Raw genomic sequence first — 21,328 nt, forward strand, 5'->3', positions numbered from 1 at the left:
ATAAAATATAAAAACGTGTGTAAATCATAAAATTCTAATGTTTAATTTTGATCTAGTCATGTATGTTTTTCATTATAAAAGAATCAGACCTCATCTATTTTGCACAGACAACTAATGAAGTGAGGATTAAATGCCGTAAGATTATTATTTACATATAAGGTGGTGTTTCCTGACTTGTGTACTGGGAAGATCCCGAAAGTGTAAATTCTTTAAAATGAAGACATATTATCAATTTAAATGAAAATCCTGAATCACCTTGGGACTCTGGCAATGTGGTATCTAGTCTACTCTGCTTCAGCCTCGCAGCATGTCTTATTAGCTTATATAAATGTATCTCATTTTATAGTCACAAACTCTGAAAGCTAAATATACTAACTGTAGCCACGAGTCACCAAGAATGCTAGAATATGTTAAGTGAACTAATGCAATCATAAAAGTAACTCGGTGATAGATTTAACATGAAAAACTGACAAAGACTGGATTAAAGATGAGCCTTGTTTCATTTTTTGGAGGAGGGGAGAAGTAAAAAGGAAAGTGTAGTTTTAGTGGGTAGAGATAGGAACATTTAAGGAAGATACCCTATACTGTCTTCTGGCCTTCACAGATTCCCATACAGATGCAAATGAACTTACATACTCAGTACATGCGCATGAGCACACACACACACACACATACACACATACACACACACACACACACACACACACACAGCTTTAAGCACAGAATAGATGATTCAGGAACCATGAGATTTTTACGAGTGCTATTTGATTCAAGTATTTTTTTATACATATCAGGATCTACCTAAGGGATAGGAGACAGCATTCTAACTTTTACATTCTTCAGATTAAGAAACACAAATACTCTTTTTATAAACACACACACACACATATACACACACACACACACACACACACACACACACACACACACACACACACACACTGTATGCTCAGAAAACAGTGAATGCACAGCTTAGCCCATAACAGAGATTGGTTGATCAGTCCTCCAGATGACAGAAAGCTAAGAGGACACATCCACTCTGGGCTGCAGCTCAAACATTGGTCCTTCATGGGTCCCAGGGAACTATCGGTCTGGATTTAGGTTCTGACATGAGGACTTAATGTTTATAGCTCACATCCAGACAGGTGCTGATGGATTAAACCTCATGGTTGGATAGGATGGGAGAAGGGATGATTGAAAGCTAAGACCCAGAGTCGACAAAGGACAATGTGTGGGTTATAACCTGTAAAAGAGAAGACAGCTGACTGGCAGGGAGCTCAGAACGCTGTTTCCTTCCTACAGCTGCTATCTGAAAAGCTGATAGCCTCACCCCTTGTTATACAAACCTGTAGATGTTAACCTATATTACTTCATGAAATTGTGTTAATAAGGTCAATAGGTCAATGTGGCGTGAATAGGAGGTGCCCTGTAGTCTACGAGGCGGGAGGTGGCTGCAAAAGTGGACTGCCTGGTGGCAGGACTTACCGGTTACAGGTTAGCCCTGACAGGTTACAGGTTAGCCCTTCTTTCATCCCAATTCTATTCTTTCTGGCTTTGTCTATGTGAAGAGACAAACTTATCTCTCTGACCATTTTCTTCTCACCACCATGAGCTGACTGCTGCCATGCTTCCGACCACAGTGGATGGTAGCCCCTCAAACCATGAACCATATCACACCCTCCTGACGTAAGCTGATCCTTGACAAATTGCCAGTTACAGTTACAGGAAAGTAACGACTTCAGAGGTAGGCATTATTGTGGCCTCAGGCGGAAGCAGACTCAAAGCATCTGTGTGGACACACTTTCCAACCATACATACATGTGTGTGTGCATGTATGTAAATTTGAGGTATGTATACACATTACATATGCATCCATGCACACACACATATGTATGCACAAAAACACATGTGTATACATGCACATGCACAGAAACACATACATATATACACATGCACACACATAGACTCATGTACATATGTACACATGCATATACATACAGTGTATACACAAATGCATGTATGTACATGAACACATGCACAGTACAGTGGTTACAGAGAAAATTTGTTTTGAATGGCCAAATCCTATGAAAGTCCTGTATTCACATATAAAGAAAAGTGAATTTTAGAACAATATGATAAAAAAAGGCTCTCAAAAGTATTGATTTAAGAATTGAGAAGATATCTCCAGGAAGAATGAACTCCATTTGCTTGTGCATAAGCATCAGGGTAGTTTGCAGAAGAGCTCTGTAATCCGCAGACATTTGGACTGGGCTACATTCCTCCTCACTCTGATCATTTGAGATAATGAAACCCCGTGCAGTCATGCAATGCTATGTTCTGTGAGACATGTTCTGAATTCATCTTCGAAGGCGTTTGATGTATCGCAGCCCACACAGGCTCAGATTCCTGAGACTTCACCTAAGAAACTCACCTGAGGAGGGTGTCGGCCACAGGAAAACATGGATGACAGAGGTTTCTCCTCCACATCTTCCTAGAAAAGAGAATGGACCACCACAGAAATGAAAGAAAGCTAAGTGGCGTGGGCTTTCTTAGTGGTGACCGAGACACTTCCAGACCTCACAGAAACCTGAACAAGCGTCTGTTTATAGATCCAGTACCTGTTTAAATACGCTGCCCCGCAGTATCAAAGCCAACTGGTGAATTCAGAGACGCTTGAGAGTTTAGGATGCTTCCCTTTCCAGTTTTTTTTTCCTGCCATGTTGTTTTTCCCCTCTGCAGAGATGGACATTTTCTCTGTAGGAGCACTTCGACTTAAAGTGTAGAACGTTGGGCCAATTGTAAAAAGTGAAAGCAACCAGCGTATAATGCCATGTAACACACAACATTGTAAATTGTTATGACCCCTGTATAGATGCAAGGCCACAATGTCACCAAGGGGACACAGTCACCAAGGCTAGCAAAGGAGACATGGGACACATCAAATGCTTAAGCTTTGGCAGAGAGAGAGAGAGAGAGAGAGAGAGAGAGAGAGAGAGAGAGAGAGAGAGGCTACCATTCAAATGCATATGAAGATGGGAGATGGGTATTTCAAAGATATTCTTCAAGGCCTGGTTGAGGTGGCACACTTGTTTGGAACTAAGAGCCTATTGAGCATCGGTGTGTGGTGATGAGCATTGTCTAGGGACAGGGACAAAGCCTTGCCCTCTTGGTGGAATCTCCTAGTGCCAACTATGCCCCCTGGACGCAAGGACTTCTTTCATAAACGTAAAACCTTGGATTCCTGGAGGTAGGGGCAGCAGTTGTTGTTTCCCAGCACAGGTATAAGCCTTTGTTTCTGAGAAGCAGAGACTAAACATTAGAAATAGATCAGGCACAAGTGACTGCCCTCTGCTAATAAGGTAAGAGTGGAGATGTGAACAGGGGACACCCTGCCTTGAGTTCAGGATCCTACCGGATGTCAATTCCACATCAGGCATTGGTAACAAGATACTCTAGTGCACAAGAGTAAATCCAGACATAGAAACAATTTACCTACTGTGCATAGGAGGGTCACTGTCCCCATCAGAAGTCCAGGAACAAAGACTTGAGGATGTGCTCGACGTTTACAACAAAAACCCTCTAGGGTTCAGTGCCAAAAGGAGTCAATCATTTAGTAATAAACAGAGAGAGGATTACAGAGAGGAGCGAAAGCATGGAGGAGGTCCTGTGTACAAGTGTCTTCACAGGATTATATCCACCCTACACACCCACAGCCAGCAGAAGGAAGCTGACCATGCTCCGCCCTCAGGAGACTTGACCTCAGTCTCTAACATAGTCCCACACATACTGACTAGCATTCAATCAAAAAGAATTAAAATCCTCACAGAAACACAAGGCAATGCAGCGCATTGTAACCAGGATATAGAGATTGGTGATGTCAGACAATAAGATGACCTTGATATTGGGACTAAACACCAGTTCTACAGTACGTGGATAGAGTCACCAACATGCTTGGCAAGGTGTCTAAGAAAGACTCAGGATAAGAATACCCACCAGGAGGCTTCTATCCTGTGCTACCAACATTTTCTACAAAACACAGGGATTAAGTAGGTTCCAACCTGATATAAAGAACTGCTAGAGACGTGGCTCTGCAGTAAAGAACAGTGGCTGCTCTTCCAGAGCACACCACACACACACACACACACACACACACACACACACACACCACACACACCACTAAACACACCAACACACCACACACCACACACCAAACAAACACACACACACACACACCCCCCCCCCCACCCACACCCACCCCCCCCACACACCACACCCCCACACACACACACACACACACACACACACCCCCCCACCCTCCCCCCCCCCCCCCCCCACCCACACCCACACCCCACCCCCCCCCACACACACACCCCCCCCCACACACACACCACCCACCGCACACCCACACACACACACACACACCACATGCACACACACACACCACACCCCCCCACACCACACACACACACACACACACACACACACACACACACACACACACACCACACCACACACACCACACACACACACACACCATACACCACACACACACCCACACACACACACACACACCACACACACACACCACACACACACACCACACACACACACACACACACACACACACACACCACACACACCACACACACACCACACCCCCACACACACACACACACCCCCCCCCCCACACCACCATATACACACCCCTCAACACACACACACAACACACACACACACCACACACACACATACCACACACACACACCCACACCCACACACACACACACACCACATACACACACACACATACACACCACACACACACACACACACACACACACACACACACACACACTCATCTGTAACTCTAGCTGCAAGAGATCTGAAGATTCCCTGACTTCAGAATCCACAGGCACAGTACGCTCACATGTTTCATATACACACAGGTAAGCAAAACGGCACGAAAAATACAGCATTGAAATAATAAATAAAATAAGGACAGAACAGGACAGGTGTCTAGAACCTGATCTGTAAACATGTGGCGAATAGTTTTTAAAAGTGATGCCAAGCTCCTGCAATTGGGGAAAGCAAAGTATTTTAAATACGTGAGCAACTTGCTGTGCACGTAAAAAATATAGAAGCCCCGTGGAAGGCCACCCCTCACAGAGGAACTGTGGGCTGCTAACTGTGCTGGGGTGGGACTGGGGCTCCTTTCCTGCAGCAGTGCGGTCACTAAGAAGGGGTTGTGCTCCACTAAGCAGCCTCACCCCCACGCTCATGCAGGCAACACGGATTAAGGTCATTGGTCTCACACATCCACAAACCAAGCCGAAACAAAACAAAAGTCATTAAAGCCTTTTGGAAGGAGAAATTGGGTTAGGCGTAAGAGAGAGGGTGGATGAGAGAAGTTAATGGAGCCCCAAAATAATCAAATGCATTGTATATTAGTATAAAAGTGTCAACAAATTAAACATCGAATGATTACCGCTTTATACACAGAAGAGCAATTTGAAACGGGACATAGAATTGCAAGGCAGAAAACTGTAAACAATCCTAAGGAAAATGGGGGAAAAGTGTGCAAAACTGTGGAAGCCAATCTTCAATGAATAGTATAAAAAACATAATATAATTTTTTTTTTTTGGTTCTTTTTTTCGGAGCTGGGGACCGAACCCAGGGCCTTGCGCTTCCTAGGTGAGCGCTCTACCACTGAGCTAAATCCCCAGCCCCACATAATATAATTTTTTATCCTGAGGTTTAAGCAAAAATTCCAGGGCTGGAGGGATAGCTTGGCGGTTAAGACACCTACTTCTTTGTGTAATACCTGAGTTTGCTCCCCACACCCACATCAGGTGGCTTCCAACATGTTTGCCATAAATATTGAGGATGTTTGTTGCGATTATCAAAAAGTATGTAAAATTTAACAACAAAACATAATTACACATACCTTAAGCTGGACTATATCACATGTTGGTAAAGAAAAGGGGCTATGTTATGTTGTGAAATGTACACAAACGTACTGATAGCTGTGCAAGAACAACCCCAAATTCACACCCTAGAAAAGTTATTAATATTCTCAAATGCCTGCAAACAGTATAGAGATTAAAGTGAGGTCCATTCTTTTCTAATGGAGTACTACTCAAAACTTAAAATGAGGGGTTGGGGATTTAGCTTAGCGGTAGAGCGCTTGCCTAGCAAGCGCAAGGCCCTGGGTTCGGTCCCCAGCTCCGAAAAAAAGAAAAGAAAAAAAAACTTAAAATGAACATAGCCAACACACAGAGCAAGTATATTTGTCTCTGTGTGTGTGTGTGTGTGTGTGTGTGTGTCTTTGTGTGTGACTGTCTGTATGTGTGTGTATGTGTGTGGTGTCTGTGTTTGTGTGTGTCTGTGTGTCTGTGTCTTTTTGCATGTGTGTGTGTCTATATGTGTCTGTGTGTATTTGTGTATGTCTGTGTGTCTCTGTGTGTGATTGTGTGTCTCTCTGTGTGTGACTGTGTGTGTGTCTGTCTCTGTGTGCATGCGTGAGTGTATGTGTTTGTATGTGTCTCTGTGTGTATCTGTGTCTCTTTGCATGTGTGTATGTGTGTGTCTGTATGTGTCTGTGTGTTTGTGTGTGTCTGTGTGTGACTGCTGTATGTCTCTGTGTGTCTGTGTCTCTGTGTATTTCTGTGTGTGTTTGTGTGTGTGTGTGTCTGTGTGTGTGTGTGGTGTATGTGTGTGTGGTGTATGTGTTTGTATGTGTCTGTGTGTCTGTGTGTGACTGCTGTATGTCTCTGTGTGTCTGTGTCTCTGTGTATTTCTGTGTGTGTGTGTGTGTGTGTGTGTGTGTGTGTGTGTTCCACAGGAAGAATGTATGTGAAGGTCAGAGCACAGAAGGCATTTTCTCCTTTTACTATTGGGTTGCAAGGACAGACTTGATGACAGATTCCTTTACAGGTGACAGGTGGAGCCATCTGGTGGGCACAAAGGGCACGTCTTCTGTAGATGAAAGTGAAAGGGCCCAGAGTAGCAGACACAGCTTCACATGTCCTTAGCCAGGGTCTGTCATGTAACTAGCCTTCTTAGTGTATAGACATTGCTAAATGTTCCTTCTGAGATACACAACGTATCTAAACCTAGGGGGAGTGCGAATGGTGCTTACTTCTTTCTAGAAACTTCTCTGGGCCTCTCGCTGTCACAAGAATCGCAGCTTCTTTGCCGTGAACTCTCCTCCACTTCAAAGACACAGTTCTGAGGTTTTTGTATCTTCGGTCTCAGAGTGAATGCTCTTTACATCATACACTGACTTTTAGTAATGTCAGCCTGGCCTGCATTTCTGCTAATGAAGCCTTCATTCCTAAACTTGTGTCTGGTTTCCCCATGACCTGATTCTGTCTCCCCAGTTTCTCTCTTTCTGACCTCCTCACTGGTCATCATACCTGGTCTTTTCTTTTCTTCTTATTTTCTTCTTATGAAAGTTTTTTGCTCCCTACAAAACCTTTTATTATACCCAATTGTGATTATGAACTGGATTGATGGCTTTATTCTGGGTTCTCTATAATCCCCCCACTCAAGTGACAGCAATGAAAACAAGGGCTGCAGTGGTATTTTGAGACTGATACCACATGACTCACCCTCCTGCAAAGATGTTCTTCCAATCACCGCCTACGTTAAACACATTACTCAGGTCGTTTTCACTGATCTTTAAAGGTATCATTGTCTTATATTTTATTATCTCTACTCTAGGGATGAGGAATATGAATTAAGAAGGCTCGGACAAATTCCTCTACTGTAATGGACGCTGACAGAAATATCTCTCAGGCGGTAGGGAGTTCTGTTTCTGAATTCCGACCTGGACTCTAACTGCTTCAATTCTGTTTACAATCAGATGTTCTGAACATCTATGAGTACATTTGCTGCTACAAGAGTGCTAAATTCTAAAAATATGTATATAACATGTGTTGTTATACCCCATACTGTCTTCCTGCTTATATTTTGAGTTTTCTTTCTCTCTGGTGGCTTTAGGCAAGGCGTGTCCTGATTTCTCCTGAGCTGTTTAATGTGAATACAAAAGGCACATTATTCTTTCGTTTATTATTGGTACAGCATCTGGATCCTAGGCCAGATGGTGGGAGAACTGGGGAGGAAGGCTCTGTGCCCTTCTTAGACCTGGTAGACATTTCATGGAGTCCGATCACACCTCAGCTTGAGTTGATTTCGTATGACCTTGGCCCATGTGCTTGCTCCACAATTAGTCTGGTGGTTCATGAGATTTGCTTACCTCTAAGGGTCCTGATGGACACTTCAGTAGGAACTCAGCAAGGAAACTGAAGTGCCCCAGGAAGAAGCAATTTTGAATCAGAAGTCAATTCTTTCAGCCAGGGTAAGACCTGATTTTGTAATGTGTTGGGATGAATAGACGCCACTCTGGGAATTGTTTATGCAAATGAACCCAATCTCAAGCCTGGTCCTCAGCCACTACTCCTGCCTCTCTCTATCCAGGGAGCAAACCGTTCAGTTCCTTGCATCATGTAAACACTCAGTAATAGCTTTTGGAAAACTCTTTTATTTTTAATTTCTTTCAAAAATTTAAGATTAAATATAGAACACAGAACGCCTTCAAAATTATATTTCTGCAAATTCAAAATGTCCATGGAATGGAATCCAGGAGAAACTTGCCCAATGGGAAAGTTTCATATAAGCTATCTGCACAGCTAGCCATCCAGGACACAACCCAGGTCACTGAATCTGAAATTAATGAAGTCTAAAACATGTTGAAATCATTACTTCAAGGAACAAACCTATCTGTCATTGAACTTATCCACATGACTCGGAAATATTCATGACATTCACCTACCTGAGGATTTGTTCTCTTGTTTTCCAACTATGCGTAATAATCTATGCTTGTAAGAGATGGTAGGAATATTATCTTTCAAATTGACGCTGTTTGGGACATTGATAAAATGGATAAAATTGTCGAAGAAGCATGTGGTGTGATACTGGGGCCATGATCAACACTGCTTAATTCACTTGTCAAAAAGCAAGTGCAGCATTTAGAGGTCTTGTGGTCAGTCCACAGATTGTTCTGGATGCCCTGCTTCCAAAGCTCGTCTAACAAGCATTGTATGAGTCTAACAGGATTGCTCAGGGGTTAAGAACATGAGGGGACCCAAGTTCAGTTTCCAACATCCATCCGTCCATCTCAGATGCCTCCCAACCACTCAAAACCTCACAACTAGAGAATATGATGCCTTTTCTGTCTGCAGAGGACATCTGAACTCACGTGCATGTACCTAGAGAGACGTACGCATATGCACATAGCATTAAGAATTAAATCTAAAAGAAAACAAAAACCTCTTTGGGTTGGATTGAGTTCACGTGGAACCACACAGGCACTGTAGTCTATTTATAAAGTAATCCAGTTGCAAGCAATGGTTGTGATCTGCTGATGACAACGTGAAGACAGCGTTGCTTTGATGTTTTGCCAATATTTTAGTCACATTGGAAAAATTAACAGTGGCCAATGATTTCTTTCAAGCGATCACATGAATGGCTTCCTATGTGAGTAATGTGATCAGGCTTCTAAAACTGAAAAGCTGGAGTGATACAGATTTTCAGAAGTCTGAGCTCACTCGTGTGCACGTGTGTGTGTGTGTGTGTGTGTGTGTGTGTGTAAAGATGACTCCAACACAGAAACAGCAACTGAGATATTAAACAAAATGCAACCAACTCTTGAGATTAACCCTTGAATTTACCTAAGATAGGCATTATAGGATTGAACAAGTAAAGTATAAAAGGGCACAACTTAGCACGCACACATGCTAAGTTTGGGTTTTGTGTCTTGTGGTCACCATTCCTTGCTGTATAGTAGTTGAGTCTAGTGGATGGTCCACTGGACAAATTGGTCCTATTCTGGAGTCAGATCGGGTAGGGAAGATCCAGCCACACTGATCATCAAAACAGCTCAATCTTAATGAATTTGTTGACTTTCCTCGAAAAGTGAGTTCTTGCTTCTTACTCAGTTGCCCTTCTTCCTTCAGAGTGACCCAGTACGGAAGCCCTAGCATTTGTGAGTCCATCAGACTTGACCCTTTCAGACTCTAGAACTACAGCAGCTAAATCATCATTCTTTTTGTGTGTTTGTGGATAGAATCACTTGTAGCCCAGGCTGGCCTGGAACTCCCTAGAAAGCTGAGCATGACCTTGAACTTTTGATCCTCTGGTCTTCATATCCTTAGTGCATCGCATCTCACTCACTAAATCTCTCTGGTTTGTATAAACTACCAAGTCTCGGGAATTCTAGTATAGCAACACAAATTGGATTCTAGGACCATGGGGTGGAACAGAATCAAAGGGAACACCGTATCCAACCAGTCTTGACCTGTTGAAAGGACAGGCAGAGCGGGGCAGAAGAGACTCCAGGGAAGCTGCTACATGCCACAGGTTGTCCAGCAAATATCAACGACAAAGAAGTATGCATGGAAGTGATGACTCTCCCCATTCTCCAGAAGGAATAAATGCCATACTCTACTTTTTAAGTCAAGGTCACTCATAAAATCTGGTTCTCACTGCATCAGATGGATGACCTGGGCAGTGAGCCTCCAGCATCATCTTGTCTCTGCTTTCCCAGGCCTGGGTTACAGATGTGTGTTACCACACCCAGCTTTTTACATGGCCGCTGGCGATCCAAACTCAGGTCTTTGTATTTGCCATAGGAGGTACTTGACCTACCAAGGCATCTCCAGAGCATCCATATCTTTACATTTCCATGTTCAAAACAGGCCCAAGTAAGACAACTGCGATAGAGAGGGCACTAGACTTAAGCGAGGAAAATGAGGTGTATAACTGTGTTGGCATCCCCATATTGGTAATTATTTGTATAGCATTCATATTCATATACAAGTTCGTCATCCACACCAAGATCACAAATTCTACTAAAGCTCATGCCTGTTAGGCATAGTCAGTGGCCTGAGAGCCGCGCCCTTTCATGGACCTGTTGATCCCATTGGTTCATGGGAAAAGGAACCATCACCTGATCAAAGCTAGGCTCTGATTTACAGGGCTTTTTGTAAGGTGCTCTGCTGACTTACTTTTGAAATGCCAGCCCTTCCTAAGAGCAGCTCTCAGAAATGATGCGCCTAATGGAGATCACAACTGAGGAGCCCAGCAGGTGCTTGGACTTTAGTAGCCTTGGACTGAATCCATCGTTCTCTCCTGCTGAGCCATCCTCTCCCCTCCTCGTTATTCTCCTGAATTGATCTCTCCATGCAGTCAGCGGCAGCCAGGAAATCTGCGGTTATTTTAGGCTTACTGAGTCTTTCACCCAATCATGCAAATTTCACATTTCACCCCATCTCCGACCTGCAGTATGACACTGGACTGGGCCCTCGCTATCACCTTGAGCTAATGAGATGCCTCTCTAATCACCCAGCAGCCATTCCATTACTGTGAACAATGGCCTCTGACATCAACTGATAAATCAAAAAGGCATTAGTTAGTTATATAAGATCCAAAGGAATCTACATAACTCTTGCTAGCCTTGAGCCTTGGATTTGATTGAAGTAGTATAAAATTTAATATAGTTTCCAACACACCAGGCAGTTCCTCAGCTCATCCATTTCTGTCTCTAGTTTTCTTTGCTTAAAGCTTTCTGTACTTTCCACCTTCCTTTAAGGTTTCCAACCAGTGACCAAGAAACACATACTCATATTGCAACAAACAATCAAAACATGGGATGCCAACTGGTGGGTTATTTTGTCTTCACCTGGTGTGTGTGTGTGTGTGTGTGTGTGTGTGTGTGTGTGTGTATGTGTATCTGTGTCTGTGTTTGTGTGTGTGTGCATGCATGTGTGTGTGTATCTGTGTCTGTGTTTGTGTGTGTGCATGTGTGTCTGTGTTTGTGTGTGTGTGCATATGTGTGTGTGTATCTGTGTCTGTGTTTGTGTGTGTGTGTGTGTGTGTGTATCTGTGTCTGTGTTTGTGTGTGTGCATGTGTGTGTGTGTACTCATGTGTATGCATGGAATGTATGGTACGAGCTGTGTTTGTGTGTGTGTGCATATGTGTGTGTGTATGTGTCTGTGTTTGTTTGTGTGTGTGTGTGTGTGTATATATCTGTGTCTGTGTTTGTGTGTGTGTGTGTGTTCTGTATGCCCACGGCTTTTTGGTAGCATGTATAGCATTTTATTGCATATTTCCTTTACCTTACTTACATTCTCATGGTAGCATAGAATTCCCCTTGAAATTTGAACTCTGCTTTATTCATCTCTTATTTCTTAAGAAATTTTCAAAGTTTAAGAAAAATAGGAGATGGTTAATAAACGCTCACTGCTAAAGCTATGGAAGCTAATACCTGGGTTTTCAACAGGTGCTCGACATGGAGGTTGTAGCTTTTCATTACTGTGGAGAGGCATTGTCTACAAAGATAAAAACAAAAATTTGGTTAAATTTGTGGAGAAAATATCACACATTTAGTACAGACATCTATCACAAGTTCCAATCTTGCCATGATTCTCTGTTAGGCAGAACATAAACAGATCACTTGATATGACTTGAAATTTGTACCTTGAAATTATTTTATTTGTCAGAGAATTTTAGGATCAATTCAGGGAATTCTTGAAACAGCTCCCTGCTTTCTATCATACTTGATCCCTCATCCTTTAAGACATATTTAAACGGGCAAACATTTCACAAGCCCACCATTCCTACAAGGTTCATAGATTATAGCTTACATACCGTGAGTGTATTAATGGTCAAGTTGACAGACTATAAAGTCACTTTAGAGAAAAGGCTACTGGGCGTATCTGTAAGGGGCTATCTTGACTTGGGTTTCGCTGAGATAGAATCTCCAACTGTGGTTGAGTCCCTTCCATGGGAAGAGGGATCCTGGACTGTGTGAGATGTGGAGGGTGGGCTGAGCATTAGAACATCTCCATCCTTCTCTTCTTCTTTACTGTGCATGCACTGTGGCCAGCTGCTCAAATTCCAGCAGTTGTAACTTCTCCATAGTGGTGGACTGTAACCTTGGACTGTGGACTGAAGTGTAGGATGTAGGCACTTTCTGTCATGTAGGAGCTGCCACCAAAAACATCTAATAAGGTTAGTGTCTGGTCTACGCTCAGTTTCTGGGAGTTGAAGATTTGCCACCATTGACCAGTGTGATAATGTTAATTGTCAACAGTACAAGATCTGGAGTCACCTAGGAGACTCACTCACTCATCTTGGGGTATGCCTATGAGGGATTATTTATATTAAGTTAGCCTCTGGCCCTGTCTGTGAAGGATTATCTTGATTAAGTTCATTGAAGTGGGAAGATTCACCCTGAACATAGGTGGCATCATTCTCCAGGCTTTGGGACATAGACTACCATTCACCTCTTTCTTCTTCCTAAACACAGAGGCATATATCCAGCTACTTCAAACTTGTGTTGCCTTGACTCCTCTGCCATGATGGATTTTATCCTCAAATTGTGAGCCACTGCAAAAGAAACCTTTCTTTCCTCAAGTTGTTTGCGTTGTGGTATTTTATCACAGTTGCTAGAAAAACAGCTAATACAGCCAGTGACGCGATTGATCATGTAGATATTAGGAAGGTTCCATGGAAGTCCAAAGGGCAGGTGTTTGGAAAGGTTCCAGATGGCCTCCTGAAAGTTAGTGTGCCTTAGAGAGTTGGGGGTCTCTGTATCCTTTCTTAATCTTCTGAGCCACTTTATCCCTGACCACTGCAATGTCTTGTGAGTATCAACATGCACCCGTAAGTCTCTGAGACCATCGTGAGCCTCAGGGGATGGGTATGAGGCCTCAGTATTGAGCTGGTTGACCACAATCATAAGCTATCTTAGTATCTGAATCATAGTGGGGGAGTCTTGATGGTTTCTAAGTCCTCAATATGTTTTCCTTGAGGCTCCATCTTCAGGGAGACCTTGTCAATGCTAAGTTGAACATGAGTATACATAGAAGGTAACCACTATAAAACTGAACTCCTGCTTGTTAGCAGGGCAAAATGTTCACATCTTTTTTAGGGTCTAGAAACTTCTTTGCTGATGTAAGACCAGAGAGGAGAAATAGTTTGCTCTAAAAACCCAAATGTGATTCATAAGCACATAATGATAAATGTTAGCATTAAGAAATACTAAGTATCCTGTCTTAAAAAAATCATTTGACAGGTATTTATGATGGATGGGGCTGTCTCAGACAACAGATCACTGCATTTTTCTTTCCCAAGTTTATTTATTGTTCCAGGTTTATCTGTGTTTGGTTGGGATGTATGAGATTTGAGCCGAGATTTTTGCCAGCTTTGCTGCTCAGAGCACTTTCTAAAACATTGTTATCTTCATCTTCATATGTGTCCTGAAAACTCTCGAGCTGAATTTAATAATGAGTTACAGACAAAAAATCCTACATGGAAAATCCATTAATATGTTTTCCAGTGGCTTTCTTCTCATGCATTATCCCATTTTCAGTTTCGCTGTCATTTTAAGACAAAAATACATAAATTCTATACAAGCCAGTGGAGTGGTAAGTAAAGCGTGTTTTCATGCAAAATATGGTCCTAATGTTAAAAAGACCCCCAAGAACACATCTACTCCTTCACTTTCCTTGTAAATATTATACGCATCTAATAGCAAAGCAAACTAATTAGAGATATTGATAGTCAATAATTTTTCTTAACTTGTAAGAAATAGATAAAACTTAGAAGGCAGAGACCCAGAGAAAAGCCTCTGTCCTTACTCTAGCCATCAAGGGCTTGATGGCCCTGTTTTGTTGAGAAGGGATTTTGATAGGTAGCCCTGAAAGGCATTGCACTTGTAGTCTTCCTGACCCTTCCCTCTCCCTGTCTGAACGTGTGGACAGAGGCAGTAAGCCTCTGAGAAAACAATTACATCAGGCAAGTAAAAGATACAATAATATGTATAATGAACTAGGCTCAAGTCCCAATACTCAGACAATCAGGTTGGGAAGAACATGTCCTCCCCAGGAATTTCCTCATTTGGAACTTACTAGAAACATGGTAGGTTTCCTATCTCTCTACCTTACTTCTGGTTTCACTCTTTGGTATTCATTTCTCCATGACCTTTGGGTAGACTTATTTTGTAAAAATTAAGCTGCAGCCTTAGTTAATATGTCCGGGAACCTGTATGTGGTTCTAGTAACTATGTTGCAGAAAGAACTTGGATTGGATGATGCTGATAGGCCTTTTCAGTCCTAACCACATACGATGATACAGAATGAGCCTGGATGATATGGGAGTGGTTCTGGGCAAAGTCAACGTAGAGAAGTCTTGCTTCATTGTGAAGATGCGGCCTTTGGTGGTTCCACTGCATGTGAGTTCAGCATTCACACTAACAGTGACTTAGGGGCCTGGGGTCTCTATTCTGAGCTGTCCGAGCCTTGGTTTCCATGTCTGAAGCAGACAAGATGGGTCTTCACAGCCATGAGGTGAGGAGAGATTTAGGTGAGAAAATTCGTGCAGAATATGCAAGGGCTTCACAGGGTGATGAGTGGTATTAATATGCCACAAAGAAATTTAACTAGCTTTATAGCAGGCTTCATTTTAGAGACTTATGACACCTCCACCCCAACACAAACACATCTGACTTCCACTTCCCACACCCTAGGTTCTTCCTGTTTTTTTTTTTTTTTTCTCCTAACAACTTAATTCCAGGAAAACCCAACACACAGCCCTGATGCCTTCTGATGCTCCTTTTACTGATGAATTTACTCGGAGAACCATGGGCATACATCCAGGTGCGAGGGTCAATTGTGAGGTGCCCGTTTCCTGTCATTTGAGTTGCCCAATTTGAATTCACACTCTTCCGTGTATGACATACCAATAATATCAGGGAGGTCCAGAAAGAATTTTAAACAGGAGATGGTGACTCTTCAAGGTGTGGGGAATTGGGCTTTTACAAAGAGTTGAGTTACACGAATGCCCAGATCCACAAAATGAATAAGAAAACGAAATAATTCAGAGCACAATAACCAGCAGCTGAGATATTTCAAAACGAAAGCCATATTATTCTGCAGAGTGTTGGCAGTTCCTCACTACAGCCGAGAAGCTGTGAAGAACAGGTGATTATTATCAGAGTTCGCCAAGGGGAGCTTTGTAGTGAGATGCCACAGTCGAAGGGGTCTCGGTGAAGGGACAATATTAACAGTGGACTGAGAAGACACTGTGATCCGGCATTTGAGACTGCAGGGAGAAAAGTGTCTTGGGATAGAAACAGAGCAGCTTACCTGGATATTTTCCAAATATGTGTAAATTCTAGAAGTTGGTTCAGATGGAACCGACTGTGGTCATCTTCCCTCTGCAGAGAGTGGAATGTATTAATATTTATAGACTGAATGAGGAGCAGATAAAAATAGGTCTGGGACTTCCTGCTGTCATCTCGTTCAGCTCTTCTGATAACCTCAATCCGTCATTTTTATACTTCGTTTTAAGTAACTTCCTCTACTTTCCCTAACAGGGTGAGCCCCGCTTGTGAGTGAAGCAGGGAGCCGAGCCTTGGATGAGGATAAACCCAGAGGATCCTGGGAAAACATCTGGCTATCACTGAGGTCAAACAATTTCTCCCAAGAAAGAGCAAGGCAGGTTTTGACACCAGTTTTCCTGCCTTCCTCTGCTCTTTCCTGGTCTCCCTCTCCTTCCCTTCCTACTTCTCCTCCTCAGACCTTATTTTCTAGTCCCTGCCCCACCTTTTCTTTCTTGGTGTGCACACCAAGCAAGCCATGACAGCTTGGCACTTGCCAGATGATTGACAGAAGACAATGTTATTTATTTATTTATTTATTTATTTATTTATTTATTTATTTATTATTTATTTATTTTTGCAGCTTAACCGTGTTCTGCTGCTGAAGTGTCGCTGTAAGAGGCTCTCTTTAAGTAAGTGATAAATTACAGCTATTGGTAACTATAAATTCTAGGAGCTAAGTCAAGACTTAGTTTTCCTCCAATCAACAGGGGGCGTCTATCTTAAAAACATTAGTTTTATGGCCCCTATACACAGGCTCACACATGGCCTCTTCCCCAGGAAGCATTCATGCAAATCTTATGCACACGTGCTCACAGTAGCGTATCTCTCATCCTAATGGCATTGACTGTGAGGGCAACACTTGTTGAAACCTGTTTCTTACAGCCTGGGTGACCCGTGCCCCTGTACCCTATTTTTAAAACTGCCTGTGCTCCTGATTGAAAAAAAAAATCAGGAGAAAGTCCTAGATAGGTCACTAGTGAATTAAATTTTATGTTCTCTACATTGGCGAGTAGGCTAAAAGGAAGTGAGGCGGCACGGAAAGGGTAAGGGTGGTGTTCTACAACAATAGTTTGAGGGACATGGATAGAAGCTGTGGAAATGTTAAAGAGTTAGGGGTCGGCATTAGAGCCTCTTAGACAGAAACAGTGGCGCTGGTATTTTCCTCGTTGAAACAGAGAAAGCTAAAGTTTATATTAAAGTTGGTGAAACATGAGAAATTACAACGGTTGAGAGAGAGAGAGAGAGAGGAGAGGGAGAGGGAGGAGAGGGAGAGGGAGAGGGAGAGGGAGAGGAGAGGGGAGAGGGAGAGGGAGAGAGAGAGAGAGAGAGAGAGAGAGAGAGAGAGAGAGAGAGAGAGAGAGAGAAAGAGAAAGAGAGAGAGTTGAATTTGTCGCCCTCGTGTGGTCAACTGACGCCATTACGATCGATGAAGGGTAAGCCACTCTTAAGCTCTTGCACGGGGTTTTGCAAGAATATTGACTGGAAGAGAGGCAGAAGAATTTAGATGTGAGTGCGTGTGTGTATGTGTGTGTGTGTGTGTGTGTGTGTGTGTGTGTGTGTGTGTGTGTGTGTGTGCATGTGAGTGTGTGTGGCATGACAAACGTTTTAAGACATATATTTGAAAACTAATGTGGTTAAGACAGTGGGACATGTAGAACTTAACATCAGAAGAAGAAATTAAATCAAAGCAAACATGTAAATAACTTTTATTTAACTGAAGAACGAATCTAAAATACAGCCACTTTCACGACTCCATATTAACCACTAAGAATTACTATAAAAAATGCTTTATTGGTCTCCAGATATATTTTTAGCGAGGAGGAAGTTGGTCTTTTTTCCTGATGTCGTTCATCAGTAATGCTGATTATTTATTTAATTATTTATTTATTTGATTAAATATTTATTTATTTTGCACGGTTGCATGCCTATGGGCATGTGCATCAGGCGTACGCGATGGCTGAAGCGAGTAGAGCACGCTGGATCCAGTGGAACTGGAATTGAGGGAGATTGTGAGCTGCTGTGAGAGCGCTGGGAACGGAACCGGGGTTCTCTGGAAGAGCGACCAGTGCTCTTACCACTGAGCCATCTCCCCGGCCCCTAGAATTACTTTTACAAGTGCCCAGAAAAGATAGAGAGAACCTTAAGTTGCCACGAAATTTATTGCGCACTTCACAATGTAGTTTAATTTAGTTTCTCTAAAGCTGACACAGTATTAAGGAAAACTAATTTTTTTTCTTGTGTAAAATCTATTACCGAGCCAGTTCTGGTGGTGCAGGCCCATGATATTAGAGTTTGAGATAATGAGGCTAGGGAATTGTTAAGTTGGAAATCAGCCTGGGCTGCACAGTAAGATTTTTTTTTTGTCTTGAGAAAACTGGATTACTGTAGTTCTGTGAATACCCTGTGCTCTAGAAGGAAATCTTGTCTCTGTGACTAGCTTATACAATTTGGACAGCACTTTTGATCACATTTGGAAGAAATTGGAAGAGAATTGAAATATCAAAAGAGATGCTGACATTCAGATGTTTACAGCCTACCTCACTGAGGCGGGAGCATTAAAACTTTTGAAATCCAAGTTGATTTCTAAAGACCACTAGGTTTCCTTTCTGAACAATTGTAGCCCTGGAGAGAAATTGAGCTTCATGAAGCACTAAGGTAATTTCTGAAAGGCCGCAAGTACAATAAATTTAATCAGGTGATAATAATGACTGTATTTCTGGTGGAGTGCAGAACGCTAGCTACATTTACAGTCTTCCCAGAAGGACAATATATGGCTCGTAAGTGTTTACCTTGGAAATTCTGAAAAATCGAAGAGGACTTGTTATTACTTTAAAAGTAGAATTAAGAAAGGACAGACTGTGAGGACTATAAAAAGAAATAAAGAGCAGTTATTTTAAGTGTGGCGATTTAAATAACAAGGAAATGCAAGCTGACGAGCTGCATCCGGTTGTATCAAATCCTTCAGTATCCTGCACGCGTCCAAGAAAGAAAACTGTAAGACTCGGTGTTTCCAAGTGGAGACAGCACCCCAGTTTGCTTTCTGTTGACGTGATAAAATATCACTTCCCAGAGCAACTCGGGGAGGGAAGGGTGTAATCTGGCTTATAAGTAATATCACTGCGGGAGGGCAAGGAAAGAACAGAAGCCAAGAGGCAGGAAGCGAAGCAGACGTCACAGAGCAGTGCTGCTTACTGGCTCGCTACTTTCCCCGCGCAGCCCAGGCTCACTTTTCAGTGGATGCTCCATCCCAGGATGGGCTGCAGTCTTCCGCATCAACTACGAGTCGAGACAATGCCCCACAGACACAGCTACCGGCCAGTCTGATGGAGTACTCCTCACCCTCCCCCCCCCCCCGTTGACTCTAGATTACGCCAAGTTGGGGGCTGAGGCAGACTATGACAGTAACATAAGCACGTGTATTTGAATGCATGGGCAGCAGCGGGTGGAACTGCATGGGAAGGATGAGGAGGTGTGGTCTTGTTGAAGGAGTTGTCATTTGAGGGGATTGAGCTTTTGTTTTGTTTTGTTTTTTGTTTTTGTTTTTGTTTTGTTTTTCCGGAGCTGAGGACCGAACCCAGGGCCTTGCGCTTGCTAGGCAAGCACTCTACCACTGAGCTAAATCCCCAACCCCGGGGATTGAGCTTTGAGGTTTCAAACCCCACACTGTTCCCTGTTAGCACCCTCTCTGCCTTCTGTTTGTGGATCACATGTAAGCTTCTAACTACTACACAAGCATCATGCTTGTCTGCCTTACCACTGCCCTGTTCCCTCCCATGCTGGTCACAGACTAACCTTTAGGCACCGAGATCCCTTTTCCTATAAAGGGATCTCTATGCTTTCTTCTTTAAGTTGCCTTGGACATGGTGTCTTGTCAGGGCAATAGAAAAATAACTAATACAGTAAGTATTTTATTTCATTCATCGTTTATAGGAATTGCCATTAAAAATATAATTAATGGGAACTAACCTTTACAACAAAAATTGTGACATGTCAAAATTGTTGATAATATGATCAACAATTGTATGGTTGTTGTCGTTTAGATCCTGAGTGTTTCTCAAAGGCCTGTATGCTGAAGCTTGATCCCCAGGTTGGGGCTACTTGGGGTGGGACAGAGCCTTTAAGATGCAGGAGGTAGTTGGAGTCATTAGATCACTGGAGCCAGGGTCTTGAAGGGATTGCCAGACCACAGGATTGTGGTCTTAACGACTCGGATCTTGAGTATTTCTTAGCTGTTCAGTCTTAATTTTTTTTTTAATGTCATGTCTTCTCCTTTGCAAAGTAATACTAGGTGTGCCCTAAAACACCAGGTTTAGCGAAAGAGGCACACTGGACACTTCTCTCTTACTATGTGTGAAGGTTAGCATGGTTCTCTACTGGGAGTCAGGGCAGTTGATTCCCCTATATGCCACCCTTAACGAAATGGGCACCTTGTCAACTTTGTGCACTGTCCTATTCATGAGCATGGGGACTTCTTAATAGAAGTGATATATAGAGAGTAAAGGATAAACTAGTAGCTTTACCATCAAGCATATTGTCTGTTTTTATGTTTTTAACCTTTCTTAATTATTATTAAGGCAGGGCCTCACCATATATCTTGGGTGAATTAGAACTTACTACTTAGAGCAGGCTGAACTTGAACTCACAGAGCTCTGTCTGTTATTAGTTTTAATGAACTGCACCACTGCCAGGAATTGAAATGTCACTTCTTTGTGTTGCCTGTGCCCACTGCTTGACACTACCTGCCCTTGGTGGTTGGAGGTGAGGTATCACAGAGTCAAAGACACAGACTCTGGGAGCAGGTGAGAAACAACGGAGCAAGGTCTTTGAACATGGCTGTAAGTTTCTTTAATACCCTCCCCCCGTACCCCATTGGTCCCAAGAAAGCATCTCTTCTAAACAGCAGTTTCTGATTGGCTGGCATTGTCTGTGCTAGCAATCCTTGGTCTCTCAGGCAGTCCTCAATTAGGTCCTCCTGCAGGAGATGCTTTTGCAACTGTGCAGTCCCCGCATTTCCAGAGAGGCAGCCTTGCCATTCCTGCTACACTCTTGGTCCATCTTTATGGGATGGTACAGAAATCTGTGGTGTTTGCCACAGGAAGGA

The 21,328-nt window shown here is 42.9% G+C and overlaps 1 protein-coding gene across 3 annotated transcripts in view; it reads right to left on the minus strand.

Annotated features, from left to right (window-relative positions):
• The window catches only part of Pik3c2g (phosphatidylinositol-4-phosphate 3-kinase catalytic subunit type 2 gamma), a 295,422-nt gene that overhangs the window by 244,692 nt on the left and 29,402 nt on the right, over positions 1–21,328 (minus strand). For 2 of the 3 annotated variants that reach the window (XM_032907319.1, XM_032907318.1), the window contains exons 6-7: positions 16,211–16,281; positions 12,328–12,391 (exon numbers count right to left, since the gene is read on the minus strand). In XM_032907319.1, the coding sequence (XP_032763210.1) occupies positions 12,328–12,391; positions 16,211–16,281 (135 nt within the window). Of the gene's footprint in view, positions 1–2,431; positions 2,492–12,327; positions 12,392–16,210; positions 16,282–21,328 lie in introns of all 3 variants that reach the window. The other variant, XM_032907317.1, reaches the window with a different exon arrangement.

Source organism: Rattus rattus, chromosome 6 (genome assembly GCF_011064425.1).
Source record: "Rattus rattus isolate New Zealand chromosome 6, Rrattus_CSIRO_v1, whole genome shotgun sequence".
Lineage (NCBI taxonomy): Eukaryota > Metazoa > Chordata > Mammalia > Rodentia > Muridae > Rattus > Rattus rattus.